The sequence below is a fragment of the Bos indicus x Bos taurus genome, chromosome 2 (assembly GCF_003369695.1).
Source record: "Bos indicus x Bos taurus breed Angus x Brahman F1 hybrid chromosome 2, Bos_hybrid_MaternalHap_v2.0, whole genome shotgun sequence".
Lineage (NCBI taxonomy): Eukaryota > Metazoa > Chordata > Mammalia > Artiodactyla > Bovidae > Bos > Bos indicus x Bos taurus.
Genome location: NC_040077.1, coordinates 126,928,168 through 126,942,598, shown reverse-complemented (window position 1 = coordinate 126,942,598; position 14,431 = coordinate 126,928,168). Strand labels below are relative to the sequence as shown.

Below are 14,431 nucleotides of genomic sequence, written 5' to 3'. Positions count from 1 at the left end.
AAGGCAGGCTCCGGGCCTCAGTTTCCTCATGAAGTACATTGAGCAGGTTGGATCTATTCTGCTCCCTCCTTGGTCGAAGCTAACTGGATTCCTTGCTCACCCCTCCCCACTCTAAGTCAGTTCTTCCACCGCAGCCCGAATAGTTGTAAGTGCTTGTCCCTCCCCACACAGCTGCTCAGCACTTGGAACAAACCAGACTTCTCGCCTTTGCCCACAGTCCCTGACCTGGGCCTGCCAGTCACCCTGACCTCTCTCTCTCTCCCCCTTGCTCTCTGAGCTCTGGTCCCCAGCCTCCCTCAGGCACACCGGCTCATTCCCACCTCAGAGCTTTGGTATCTGCTGCCTTCCTACCTGGAATATCATTCACGTGGCTGGGTCCTGCCTGTTGGTCAACTCAAAGGCCACAGAATTAGCCTTCCCCAGCTTCTCTCTCAGAGGGAGGGTGGGAAGGAAATACAGATGGATGACTGAATGGGTGGATAGGTGGGTGGAAGGATGGAAGAAAAGGAAGTGGGGAGGAAGGCAGGGAGGAGAAGTGTGTGAGTGGGTGGATGGATGGGTGGATGGGTGAATGTAAGGATGGGTGGGTGGGTGGATATAGGTGGATGAATGGGTGTGAGCAGCAACTGGATGGATGAATGACATCTAACTACGCTCTGATCACTTGAATCTGGCCAGGAATGGTAGTCCTTCAAGGAAACACACTGGAACAGCCCTCCAGAGCCGTGGACTCCTTAAAACTGTGGGCTCAGTGATGAATTTCCCCTGCCCAGCTCCGCAGCGCCAAGACCTCAGTCATGAAGCAGGTCCTGGGACTCCAGTCCCAGCTCTGTCTGGCTCAGCCCCATCCACTCCAAGTTTCTGGGCTGAGCTGCAGCTGCAGCCTGCAGCGTCTGTCAAGGACTAGCGGTCGGGCCCAGCGGTGCTGCCGGGGGAGGCCCTTTCTGCCTTCCTTGCAGAATAAACAGAAAAGTTAACGAGCAGCCTGGTTCCCAGCCCTCAGGGCACACTGTAGCTGAGGCTTCAAGGGAAGAAATGGCCATGAATTATTTAAGCAAACGGGGCGCTTTATAGAAACACTTGATTGAACAGGAGAGAACTCAGCTTTGCTCTGGCATTTGATCTCCCCAATGAAGAGCCTGCAATGTCTCTGACCCCAGGTAAAGGCTGGGCCTCTGGCGAGTTTGGGGCTTTGAAGAATATTCTGGTGGTTGTCAACCTTGTTGGCATGTTAAAAATCACCTGGGGAGCTGCAAAATCCCGGTGCCCAGGCTGCACCCCAACAAGGTTACTTTACAGCCTCTGGGTTGGGGCCCAGGCGACCACTGTGAAAGCTGCCTCAGGGCCTCCAACGTGTAGGTCAGACCAATTTCCTGCTAGGGTGGGCATGGGGGGCGGGGGTTCAGACAGGCGGGCAGGAACACCCCTGGGGGTCAAGAGGAGGCACAACAGGAAGAGCAGGGAGTTTCTGTCCTTGTGGTCTCCTCCAGGCAGCTGTGCTGGGTGCCTGACCTTATTTAGTGCCCTTCTTACAGGTGATGAAACAGGCTTAGAAAGGCACAAGGTCTGGAGGAGGAAGGAGAGGGTGAAATGTATGGGAAGAGTAACGTTCAGTTCGGTCAGTCGTGTCTGACTCTTTGCGACCCCATGGACTGCAGCATACCAGGCTTCCCTGTCTATCACCAACTCCCAGAGCCTACTCAAACTCATGTCCATCGAGTCGGTGATGCCATCCAACCATCTCATCCTCTATTGTCCCCTTCTCCTGCCTTCAATCTTTCCCAACATCAGGGTCTTTTCAAATGAGTCAGTTCTTCGCATCCGGTGGCCAAAGTATTGGAGTTTCAGCTTCAGCATCAGTCGTTCCAGTGAATATTCAGGACTGATCTCCTTTAGGATGGGCTGGTTGGATCTCCTTGCAGTCCAAGGGACTCTCAAGAGTCTTCTCCAACACCACAGTTCAAAAGCATCAATTCTTCAACGCTCAGACTTCTTTATAATCCAACTCTCACGTCCATACATAACTACTAGAAAAACCATAGTTTTGACTAGATGGACCTTTGTTGACAAAGTAATGTCTCTGATTTTTAATATGCTGTCTAGGATGGTCATAACTTTCCTTCCAAAGAGCAAGCGTCTTTTAATTTCATGGTGGCAGTCACCATCTGCAGTGATTTTGGAGCCCAAAAAAATAGTCTGCCACTGTTTCCACTGTTTCCCCATCTATTTGCCATGAAGTGATGGGACCAGATGCCATGATCTTAGTTTTCTGAATGTTTAGGCCAACTTTTTCACTCTTCTCTTTCACTTTCATCAAGAGGCTCTTTAGTTCTTCGCCTTCTGCCATAAGTGTGGTGTCATCTGCACATCTGAGGTTATTGATATTTCTCCCAGAAATCTTGATTCCAGCTTGTGCTTCTTCCAGCCCAGCGTTTCTCATGATGTACTCTGCATGTAAGTTAAATAAGCAGGGTGACAATATACAGCCTTGACGTCCTCCTTTTCCTATTTGGAACCAGTCTGTTGTTCCATGTGCAGTTCTAACTGTTGCTTCCTGACCTGCATATGGATTTCCCAAGAGGCAGGTCAGGTGGTCTGGTAATGCCCATCTCTTACAGAATTTTCCAGTTTGTTGTGATCCACACAGTCAAAGGCTTTGGCATAGTCAATAAAGCAGAAATAGATGTTTTTCTGCAACTCTCTTGCATCTTCAAAGATCCAGTGAATGTTGGCAATTTGATCTCTGGTTCCTCTGCCTTTTCTAAATCCAGCTTGAACATCTGGAATTTCACAGTTCACATACTGTTGAAGCCTGGCTTGGAGAATTTTGAGCATTACTTTGCTAGCTCAATTTTTTTCTAAATTTTACTTTTTTACCAAATTAAATTTTATTTTACTTAGCAAAATTTTACTTTGCTAGCTCAATTTTGCTGGCTCAAAATTTGAGCATTACTTTATATTACCATATGTAAAATAGATAGCCAATGGGAATTTGCTGTATGACTCAGGGTACTCAAACAGGGGCTCTGTAACGACCTAGAGGGGAGGGAGATGGGAGGTTCAAGAGGGATGGCACATATGTATACCTATGGCTGATTCATGTTGATATTTGGCAGAAAACAACAAAATTCTGTAAAGCAGTTATCCTTCAATTAAAAAATAAATTAATTAAAGAGAAAGGCCCAAGGCCCCCAGCAGCAAGTGTCACAGCCAGAGCTCAAACGCAGGTCTCACTGACTCCAGATCCTCCACTTAGCAGCTGCCAAATCACAGAGGATCCTGGCTGGTCTGACAGCCCCCTCAGGAGGGTGCAGATAGGGTGCCCTCTAGGAGGCAAAGGAAGGAACCGTCAGTGCCAGTGCTTAGCCAGAGTCTTTGAACGGCTTCGTAACCATCCAGGAAGTATTGTTCCCATTTTACAGAAGATGAAAGAGAGTCTTCAGAAAAGTAAAGCAATTTGCCCAAAGTCATGCAACTCTCAAACTGCAGAGCTGGGGTTCAAACTCAGCTCTCCGCTCTGTCTCTTGCTGTGATTTTAGCCTTTCTACTGGTCATTTGCCAGACTGTGCTGTCTCTTGTCTTGCTTAGGGTTTTAGAAAGCTTTGGGGTTTGCTTTTTCACCTTTACACTTGCTTGTCTCAGTTGTATCCTCAGAGAGAGACCAGCCTATCTTTTCACTCTTTACCACACTTACATAGCGTGCTGAAAGTGAAAGTGTTAGTCTCTCCATCATGTCCGACTCTTTATGATCCCACAGACTGTAGCCTGCCAGGCTCCTCTGTCCATGAAGTTCTCCAGGCCAGAATACTGGAGTGGATAACTATTCCCTTCTCCAGGGGATTTTCACAATCCAGGGATCGATCCCAGGTCTCCCACATTGCAGGCAGATTCTTCACCCTCTGAGCCACCAGGGAAGCCCCATTAACCCCAAAGAGAAGTTAACTGATGGGAGACAGTCTTAAAGGTACCGATTTCCAGCTGCAGTGCGAAGCTTCCTAGGATCTCCCTCGATGTCTGGGTTCTCTCCCAATTGTTGACAGTGGGTAACTGAACCAGGGATCTGCACTCAGGACTAGCCCTGCCACCCCTCCCCGCTCCAACATGCTTAGTGCCGCAGAGCAGCTGCGCTGGACCCAGCTCTGCCGGGTCAGGGCCCCGCAGCCCTGCAGGTCACTCCAATGCTCCTCCCAAGGAGAGCAGTGCCCTGGCACATCAGTCACATCATCAAAGCGTCCCCATCTGCTGCTCATCGAGGGTCCTGGTGCCAGCCCACCAGCCTGGGCCTGACAGCCGAGGGCAAAAGAAAAACAGATCAAGGAACAAATGTTGTCTGAGCACCTCCCCTGTGCCAGCCACTGGCTGGTGGTTGATGGTGGTGGCTTCTGCCATCACCCGGCACTCAGAGTCCTGGGATGGAGGCAGATGTCCCAAAGAAACATATACAAATAGGAGCAGGCACGTGGGGCCAGCACCGCATAGAGAGATAACAGGGTCGTAGAGTAACGGGGCCGCTGTGGTCTCACCAAGGAAGCGGCAGAGGTGGAGGTAGCAAGTTGGGGCTGGAGCTTAGGGGGGAAACAGCAGTTGCAACAAAGCCCGAGGCAGGAAAAAAAGGTCTCAGTGGGGGTCACCAGCGTTGAAACCATCTCTGACCTCGCTCTGCAGCGTAGGACCACCCCCCTCCCCAAGCTTTTTTCTGTCTCATCCCCTTAACTTGTTTTATTCAAATGTTGATCACAAGTCATGATTCTCAGGCGTATTTGCTTTTGTTGGGAAGCCTCTGTGCCCACCGGTGAGCTCCCTGGGGCCCAGGCCCATCTTCTGGGCTGTATCCCCTGCATGGAGCACAGCGCTGGCACTGAGGGCGCTCACAAATTGTCCTGGGGGCTGGGAAGGGGCACAGGTGTGGCCAGGGCCAGGGAGGGGGAGGATGGGAGGGAGTGGGGGAGGCTGGAGGGCAGACTGGAGAGGAGTCATAATTGCCAGCCTCTCTGCTTTTTCTGGCAAGGAAAAACAGATCAAGGAACAAATGTTGTCTGAGCACCTCCCCAGTGCCAGCCACTGGCTGGTGGTTGACGATGGTGGCTTCTGCCATCACCTGGCACTCAGGGTCCTGGGATGGAAGCAGATATCCCATAAATCATATACAAACAGGAGCAGGCACGTGGGGCCAGAACTGCATAGAGAGATAACAGGGTCATAGAGTGATGGGGCCGCCGTGGTTTCGACGGGGGTATTCTCACCAAGGAAGCAGCAGAGCTGGAGGTAGCAAGTTGCCAGAGGCCTCTTTATTAAGGCCTCTCTGCACAAAGAAACATGCTAAGCTCCACAGACACATCACATTGGACCCTCATAACCCTGTGAAGTGACTCGTGCTCTCACCCTGGTTTTATACATGAGGAAGTTGAGGCACAGAGAGAACAGAGAACCTGCCCAATGTCACACAGCTTGGGGCTGGTGGACGTGCGGTTTGACCCAGAGTCTACACCTGGGAGCCATGTCCCTGGCGTTGGGTTAAACCTCAGGGTGCAGATCACGGAGTCTGAGGCCCTACTGGACTTTTGTCTGAGGGCGCCTGGAAACCATGGGAGGGCATTACAGAGGCCCAAGATGCAGGCACGTGTGCTACTTACAGAGTACAGAGACCCCCACATCCCACCCCAGAGAATAGAGCAGAGGGGACCCATTGAGTGCAGCCCTGTGCTGTTTGGGTGGCTGCCACCATCACCTCTGTCTCCAGGGCTCCTGGATTCCCAGGGACTAATTGCAGGAAGTCAGGGGTGTGATGGCCTGACACCTACACCCCCCACCCAATATCCTGGGAGTCTTTCCCCAACAGCATCACCTCTTGGGGGAGGAGGGAGGGACTCTGAACGCCTCTTGTCACCAAGAGGAGCAGCTGTCAGGTCATGGAAGGAATCAGATGTGGGCATGTGGGCGTCCTTGTCCTGATCCTGGTGTGGTGGGAGACCTGGGACAAGCCACTCGACCGCTGTGCCTGGCTTATTATGGGCATTAAGTGAGGAAGCCTCTGATAAGGGCTTGTAGTGGGTAGCTCTTATGGTCTGTGGTCCCTTTTGAGAATCTGATCAAATATAACTGATCCTCTTCCCTTGAAAATGCTCTAAAGTGTCACATACAACATTAGGGGAACTCTGGACCCACTCGAACCCACCCGCAGGCCATCCAGGCTTCAGGTTAAGATTCCTTAACAGAGATATGGGCTTCCCTTGTGGCTCAGCTGGTAAAGAATCCGCCTGCAATGTGGGAGACAGGATATAATGGAGAACGATAATAATTTTTAAAGATTTTTTTCTAAAAATGTTTGAACGTAAAGGATTTTTAAAAATCTGATTAAGAGATTCACCCTGGGGAAGCTGCCTTGTGGTCAAAGCCCCCCACCCCGCCCCAGCAAGCAGCAGGCCTCAGCTGGGTGAGTGGCAGAAACTCTTGCCAGCCCCGCCTGGGACCACCCCAAGCCAAGGTCAGCAGGCCCCCTTTGTCTGGGATGGAGGACTTGCGTGTGCTGCATCTCCAGAATGTTCACTTTCCATCCCCCCCTTCCCTTCTCTGTGCCCCTCTTGCCCTCCCTCCCTGCCCCAATTCCCACCTTGCTCCCAGGCGATAGAGACCCACTTGGTGAATGTCTCTCCCGGGGGGCTGACCTACATCGCCGAGTGGCGAGGGGGGATCCTGGACCACAAGATGGGGCACCTGGCCTGTTTCTCTGGGGGCATGATCGCCCTCGGCGCTGAGGATGCCAAGGAAGAAAAGAGGGCCCACTACCGAGAGCTCGCAGCCCAGATCACCAAGACGTGCCACGAGTCGTACGCCCGCTCAGGTAACCCTGCAAGGGGAAGGGGCAGCAGGAGAGACTGGAAAGACCAGCAGAGCGGCAGTGAGTGAAGGAACACGTGGACTTAGCGATGCCTTGCCTTGGGGGTTACGCAGAATTTGAATGAGGGGTGTGCTAGCCACGCACCCAAACTGTCCTCAGTTACAGGGAACACGGTGTTGTGTTAAGCACTTTGCCTGTGCTGGGTATCATTCAACACTCGACACCCATTGCTGACCCTCACAGCACAGATGAGGAAACTGAGGCTCAGAGGTGACCCAGCCAGGCTCCCACATGAGGGGCACAGAGCTGGAAACGTTTGCTTCCTGAGCCTAGCAAATTCCTTCTCCCTGAGCCCCTACCTTGCAACGTACCCTGTCTTTCCTCCCTGGAATCCTCCTATTTAGAGGGTCTTACCACCTCCTGGCACCACCCCCATAATCACTTTCTGATCCAAGACCCCCCGGGAAGCTCAAGAGCTTCTGCACCATCCCCGCCAGCCCTCACGGCAGAACTGCCAAACGTTAGACTCAGAAGCCGCCGTTAATGATCATGAACCCACCTCCTCATTTTACAGGTGGGGAAACGGTGGCTAAGCCAAAGCCACACTGCACCTGAGTAGCTCAGTGGGGCTGGAGCCCAGGTCTTCTGATGCCCAGCCCCACCTTGTCTGCTGCCTCTCTAAACAGTGCCCCTCAGAAAAAGCCCCAGGCCACCCCACCCCGGGACCCCAAAAGGGGCCCACTGCTCTGAGTTGTAATCCCAGCCTTGGTTGGAGGAGAGGACCCACGCAAGATTTGCAGTGAAAAAAAAAAATTGCTGGCTTGAGTACCACTCTGCCACTCACCCAGCTGGTGGCCTCTGTTTTCTCATCTGTTCAATGGGAACATAACACAGGTCTCCTAGGCCCCATGGGAAGTACTCAGCCTGCACCTTCAGCCAGCATTGTGGGAGGCGTTTGTTAACGGTCCACTGAAGATGAGTCTGTGAGCGCAACAGTGGAATCCATAGCTCCTGGAGCTGTATTCAGGAGGCCAGCGATTCGCAGTGGGTCCTTAAAACTGGTCTTCAGCTCTCTTCAAAGAGCTGTCTCTGCCAGCACCATAAACAAACAGGAAATCTCAGCAATGATAAAAAGCTTGCTATTTGTTGGGGACAATCAGCCCAGACCGTAAAAGTCCGCTTAACAGAGCATGTTGTTGCAGCCAGCCTGGCTCCGCCACGGATGGCTGCCACGGCCACTCTCACCCTCGCCCCGTTAGCAGCCTGGCGAAACGGCTGGGTTCTGATGGCCACGAGCGGCTCCGCCACTTGAGAGGATTGAAGGGGCCAGGGTCTGCCTAACTCGCCTTCCGTGAAGCCCTCCATATGAATGAGTAGGATGTCCTACAAAGCTCCAATCTGTCCCTGAGAAAAAGCAGCCCAGAGCGTCTAGGGGTCCTGAGCCCTCAGGGGAGGTGGGGAGGGCCACGTTAGGACCAGAGCTGGGCCCTCCGCTGACTGGACCAGATGGGCAGGCATTAAAGGAAAGACGATCTGACCTACATCCCCTAGATGTTGGACCCAGAAGAGAAAGAGAAAGGATGGCCTGGGGAAAGGGCATCAGACGGACCCAGGGTCACACCCCAGCGCAGCCACAGCTTGCTGTGTTACCTGGGACAAATCACATAGCCTCTCTGATCCTCAGTTTCCACATGCCTGAGAGGCAGATAATATCTGCCTTAACCAAAGCAACATTTATTTTAAGAATTGAAATAAATGGATGTAAAGCACCCAGCCCAGCCTTTAAACTCATCCGTGATAGCTGCAGTGGTGGTTATAAGAAAGTGGGAACCCCAGCAAACTGACCAAAAACGGACAAGGACAGCAAAACCCAGAGCTCAGCAGGCCTTCTTTATTTGGCTCCCTCTGCCTGTGTGTGCCTTCTGGGCAAATCTTCCCTGTCTCCACCTCAGCAGTCTCCCAAACTGTCAGCTCTGGAAAGGCGGTTCAGGAAAGCGTCAGAAGAGGTTCCCAGGGAAGGTGGGGTGGGCTGGGGAGTGGGGGGCAGGCAATGGAGAAGCGTCATTGCATCAGCAAGTTAAAGAAGGGTCACAGACAAGAGACTTTTCCTTGGGTTTAACCCACTGTTCCCCAAATGCGCTTAAAGCCCTTTCTTGGCTGAGCTCCGGTTAACATCTTAGCAGGACTAAGGTCTCAAATACACAGTGAGGGGCACACCACCCAAACCTTTGTCTCCCTGAACTGCTGGGACGTTCGTCTGGATTCTCAGGGTCTAAAACTGCCAGCGTTTCGAGGCCTTAGGGTCTTGCTTTGGCCAGCTTGGGCCAGGAGGGGAGCTATACCTCTGCCAGGCAGCTTATCGGGCAAATCAGACAGGCCAGCCCATGCCAATCCATCACCAACCAGTCCCGGCCAGGGCTTCCAGAGGTTTCCATCTGTCCTAGGGCAGCAGGGTCCTGAAGAGCAAGGAGATGGGAGGTCTGACCCAGGCTCCCTGGTTGGTCATTTCCCCACAGATACCAAACTGGGGCCCGAGGCCTTCTGGTTTAACTCGGGCAGAGAGGCTGTGGCCACGCAGACGAGCGAGAGCTACTACATCCTGCGGCCGGAGGTGGTGGAGAGCTACATGTACCTATGGCGGCAGACCCACGACCCCATCTACAGGGAGTGGGGCTGGGAAGCGGTGATGGTGAGTGGCGGGGGCCGCTGGCCACTCCCAGACAGGGTCCAAAGCCCAGAGGAAGGGCCAGCCAGGCTGGCACCTGGCTAAGGCTGAGAGTGCAAAGGGTCAAGGTTGAGTTGCAGGGCCAAGAGTCCCCAGCTGGGCAGAAGCAGGCCCCAAGCTTGTGAAGAGGGTTGAGTGCCCACTAGTGTCAGCAACTTGGAGGGGCGAACGCAGGGCGGCAGCCAGAGGCGGCCCAGCGTGCACAGGGTCACCGCCTTCTGACCCTGAAGCCTGGGCGGGTGGCTGTCGATCGCTCCTCTCAAATGGGAGCAGGCTGCCAGCTCACCTGCCTCCTCTCCCTAAACCAGCCCAGCCCTGGACTCCCCCTCTCTGGTTTCTGCTCCTCCAATCCTTCCCTTCTTTGGGGCAGGTGTCAGAGGCAGGGGTGGGGACTCCAGAAGATTCCTGGATGGATGCAGAGCTCCCTCTGTTGTTCTGCCCTGGCCCACTGCCCTGGGGGGCCCAGACCACCCAGAGCACATGTTCTGCCAGGGGTCAGGGCCTGCTCAGACTCACGGACACACTGCACTGGCCAGAGTCCCCCTCCTTTTCTGAGAACCCTAGTTCTTGACCATTGAAGGTCACTTGTTTTGTCCCCCTGGGCCCCACCCATAGATGCTAAGTGGGTAAAAATTGCATTTCTGTGCAGAAGGCGGACACAGTCTGGCCCAAGGACCACATATCTACAGGGAATCCCTGGGGCGAGCCATGTCCAATCCCCACATTGCAGGCCAGGAACATCACCCGCCCCTTCCCTGCCCTCTGTCTGCCACCGTGAGGGAGTCTGCCAGGCCAGTCTAGTTCCCCAAGAGGCAGAAAAGCTTCCTGTGAGTTCCCACCAGGTGAAGAGCTCAGGCAGGGCTCAGGGAGCCTGCTCATGTAGGGTGGCTGAACCCTGGAGAGGAGTTTGGCCTGCTGCCCCCACCAACGCTGGAGTCGCCAGCCGAAGCAGGGGGCGCATACCTGTTAAAGAGCTGGGCAGGCGTGGGTCTTGGGGAGACCTCTCCTCTCCCCACATCATGTCTGCCTTCCATTCCTTCAGGCCTTGGAGAAATACTGTCGGACGGAAGCTGGGTTCTCCGGGATCCAGGATGTATACAGTAAGGTTCCCAACCACGACAACAGGCAGCAGACATTCTTCCTGGCAGAGACTCTAAAGTGAGTTGGGGGCTTGGCCCGTGTTCTTTCCAGAAGGCAGGCAGGGAAGCAGGCAGGAGGGGCAGGCTCCACCATCACCATCAGTCAGGTTCTGCCATCCCAAGAGGGCGCCCAAAAGGGATGGGAGCTTGGGAACCAGGAGGTTATCCCACTCGGGGTGGGGGCCCTGGGCCAGGCCAGTTTCTCCACGCAGAGTGAGGTGGGCCAGACTCCACGCACCTGAGCATTAGCTGTGTGAGAAGTGAACTTCTTCAGCCTGTTACTTAAGTTCTGTGTAAAACGGGCAGAGTAATCACCATGATGGCGTTGGTACCGTCCCCACAGCAGTTCAGCTGCTGCGCCGTCCTCTCCTCTCCAGGGTGGAAGTTGGCCTCTATCTCCTCACGGTTTCCTCAAGTAGGTCCCTTGTGCTTTAGCCCTTCAGGATGGATGGGAACGGTCTGCTCCTTCCGTTAGGGGAAGCTGGTTTTGGGGGAGGTGCAGAGTGGGGGCTGGGGGCAGAGGCAGGATGAAGCAGCTCCATCTGGCCTGAAGCTCGATGTGCCCCCCGGCGTCCACAGCTCCTTCCCAGGGCTGGGCCCTCTGGACGAACTCAGGGTCTGCGACCTCTCTGCCCCCTTGGGCACAGGCCTGTCCCAGAGGCCGCCCCCACCCCAGGCTCTGAGCTCTGTTCCCAGTAGATCCCCCTTCCCTGGGGCACTGACAGGCTGTCTTGCTCCCTCCCCGCTGTGCACAGGTATCTCTATCTTCTGTTCTCTGAAGATGACATGCTCTCCCTGGAAGACTGGGTGTTCAACACAGAGGCCCACCCGCTCCCCGTGAACCACTCAGACAGCTCTGGCCGGGGCGGGGGCTGACGCCCACCCGGACCCCTGCTGCTCCCCGGTCACCTCTTCTGGATTTGGGGGTTTTCTCAAACGGATTGGGAACATGGGCCCCTGCCCGGCAGACCCAGCCAATGTGTCGGACGAGCAACTTCTTTTCCTCTGTGAGGAGACAGGACTTGGAGACGCAGAGATGTCACACCAGGCCCAGACATTCCTTTCCACGGAGAAATTCTGTGACACCTGCTCTCTCGCCGTTCCAGGGCCAAAGCACCAGAGGTTTGCGTTGCAGCCCCGTGGATTCGATTTACTTCCTTTCGTTTAGGCGGTTTATTGGGTTTTGCTTGATTTTGCCTTTTCTCTACAGTTGTGTTTTATCACAGATTATAAATATAGTTTCCAAACTCATGTGCTTTCAAAAATGCTATCATCCTGATAAACCCAACCTTAAAGTGTTTGCACTCACACACACAAAATCTTGACCCCATTTTCTGTATTTTGAATTCCTTTTGCCCAACATTTACTATATGTTCATTATGTGTCATTCACCTTATAATTTGAGGTAGAGTTCCCCTTTGATTTGGGCCAGTTATGAATCACTAGTCCTGTTTTCATTACTGTAATGGAAAAATCTGTAAAGTTACAATAAAAGAGTTTATTGAATAAGAAATACAATTGGGTTCATTGCACATCAGTGACTCCTGGGGAAACCACGGCAATGTTATCATCAGAAAGAAAAATCAACCAGCAGTTGATTTAAGGTATAATTTAGTAAAGATGCCAACTTCTGTTACCTTCCCTTACATTGGTCCTAAGATACTCAGCAAGGGTGAGGCCAACCTTTTCAATGGGATTGGATATTTATACATGAAGTTAAACATAGTGGCTTGGAAGAGACCCAGAGCGGGGCAGTAACATGCCTGCGGTCACACAGCCAATGAAGGCAGAGGGGAGACCAGCCCCTATGGTTTGCTCACCAACCCCGTCCAGCCTTCATCTATTCCATCATTCTGCAGCTACTTGGTGAGTGTCTGCAGGGGGCCAGACATGGGCACACAACTGTGAGTGGAACAGTCAGAAGCCTCTCCCTCAGGGAGCATGTAGTCAAGCAGGGAGACACAGACCATGGAGCAGAATGACTGCAAAAGTTCCATGAAATGCTCCAGAGGAGACAAGCAGGCCGAGACCTACCTTAGAGGAGCAGTCAAGGAGAGCCTCTGTGAGCAGATGACCTTCAAGCTGAGACCTGGAAGGGAAGATGCTGCTGCTGCTCAGTTGCTTCAGTCGTGTCCGACTCTGTGTGACCCCATAGACGGCAGCCCACAAATCTGCTCTCCCCCTGACCTCCACCCTTGGGAGGCCACCATTCTGCAGGGCAAAGAGTTTAGGCCCCAGCAGCTTGGGGAGAGCGTCTCCTCACTCACCCTCACCCCTTGGCAGCGTGTCTACCCAGCTGACTTCACAGGATGATTCTGAGTCCGTCTCCAGGCTCAGCCACTTCATTCTGGATGTTAGTGAACTTGAGTAGCACCCTGGGATGCTGAGGCCCTGGGCCAGGTGACTTGGCTTTAAACCCCCATTGGGGGGACCTGGGCAGGTCTCCTGTCTCTCTGAACCTCTCTTTTCCACCAAGTGGAGGGTGGACCCTCCACCTCATAAGGTTCTCCTTAGCAGAATGTGGCTGGTGCCCTGAGGCTGTGGGAGATGCTGCTTCCTGTTGTGGAAACTCAGACATTTCCAGCATCTTCTTAACAGTAGTCAGAGCTACAAGGAAGCTGTGGCTGTAGCAGGAGCCCTGGCACTTGGTAAATAAGTTGCTGCCTAAACCCAGCAAATCACTCTTGACAGGCACCAAGAAAGTGTAACCTGCTTGGGCCCATTTTTTTTTAAAGCAAAAAGGAAGAGTCATTACACAAATATCATAGAACAGTTAGGAATATCTTTATGGTAAGCTGAAAGAAAAACCATTCCCCTTCCTACCCTCCAGAATAAATGTTGTCATTCAGTTACTAAGTCATGTAACTTTGAGAGCCCACGGACTGCAGCATGCCAGGCTCCCCTGTCCTCCACTATCTCCTGGAGTTTGCTCAAATTCATGTCCATTGAGTCAGTGATGCTATCTAACCATCTCATCCTCTGCTGCCCCCTTCTTTTTGCTGTCAGTATTTCCCAGCTTCAGGGAAATACTGAATATGTCAGCACCAGAATAAATACTGTTATATTTTTTTCCAGACCTTTTTCTATGATGGTACAGAGTGTATTTTGCAAGCATTGTATCATACCATGGCATCCTGTTTTATTAGAATCTGCTCTGCACTAAACTATATGTTGTAAGCATCTTTTCTGTGCCTGTGTCTCGTTGCTGTACCTGGTGTATAGTACTCCATCGTGAGCTGTATCATGCTTTTAAGCCCCGATTGCTGGGCATTTGGGTTTGTGTCAGTTCCGATTCTTTAGCTACAAATAATAGAAACCAACACTTTCTAACTTAAGCAAGAAAAATTAATAATAACAATACACTATTAGAATGCCTCGGAGTGGCTCAGGAGAGAACAGCCAGACCTCAAGAAGGACAGGAAAGAAGATGTTGCCAGGGGTCCAGGTTGCAAGAATCAGGGGGCAGCCTCCCCAGGCACCACCGCCAGTACGGGTGAGTCCAAATGTTAGCTCCAGATTCTACTGTGTCTCCCTTCAAGGACGCGAGCCTCCAAACAGCCTGACCTGGGTCACGTGCCCCTAGCCAAGGGGAAGGCGAGGCATCTTGACCACCCCATGCAATGGGCAACGGGCTGTTCCCTGGAGAAAAAATGAGGTTTGCTACCAAAACGACACATCTGTCTGCTGACAAGGCAAAAACAGCAGGACTATTCTTAGGTCGGGCTTTGA

The 14,431-nt window shown here is 52.8% G+C and overlaps 1 protein-coding gene across 1 annotated transcript in view; it reads left to right on the top strand.

Moving 5' to 3' along the window:
- Window positions 1–12,215, top strand: part of MAN1C1 (mannosidase alpha class 1C member 1) — a 151,575-nt gene extending 139,360 nt beyond the window's left edge. Inside the window, exons 9-12 of the mRNA XM_027519995.1 lie at window positions 6,622–6,841; window positions 9,355–9,527; window positions 10,606–10,721; window positions 11,458–12,215. Of these exons, the coding sequence (XP_027375796.1) occupies window positions 6,622–6,841; window positions 9,355–9,527; window positions 10,606–10,721; window positions 11,458–11,578 (630 nt within the window). The 3' untranslated portion in view covers window positions 11,579–12,215. The remainder of the gene's footprint in view (window positions 1–6,621; window positions 6,842–9,354; window positions 9,528–10,605; window positions 10,722–11,457) is intronic.
- Window positions 12,216–14,431: the final 2,216 nt, after the last annotated feature.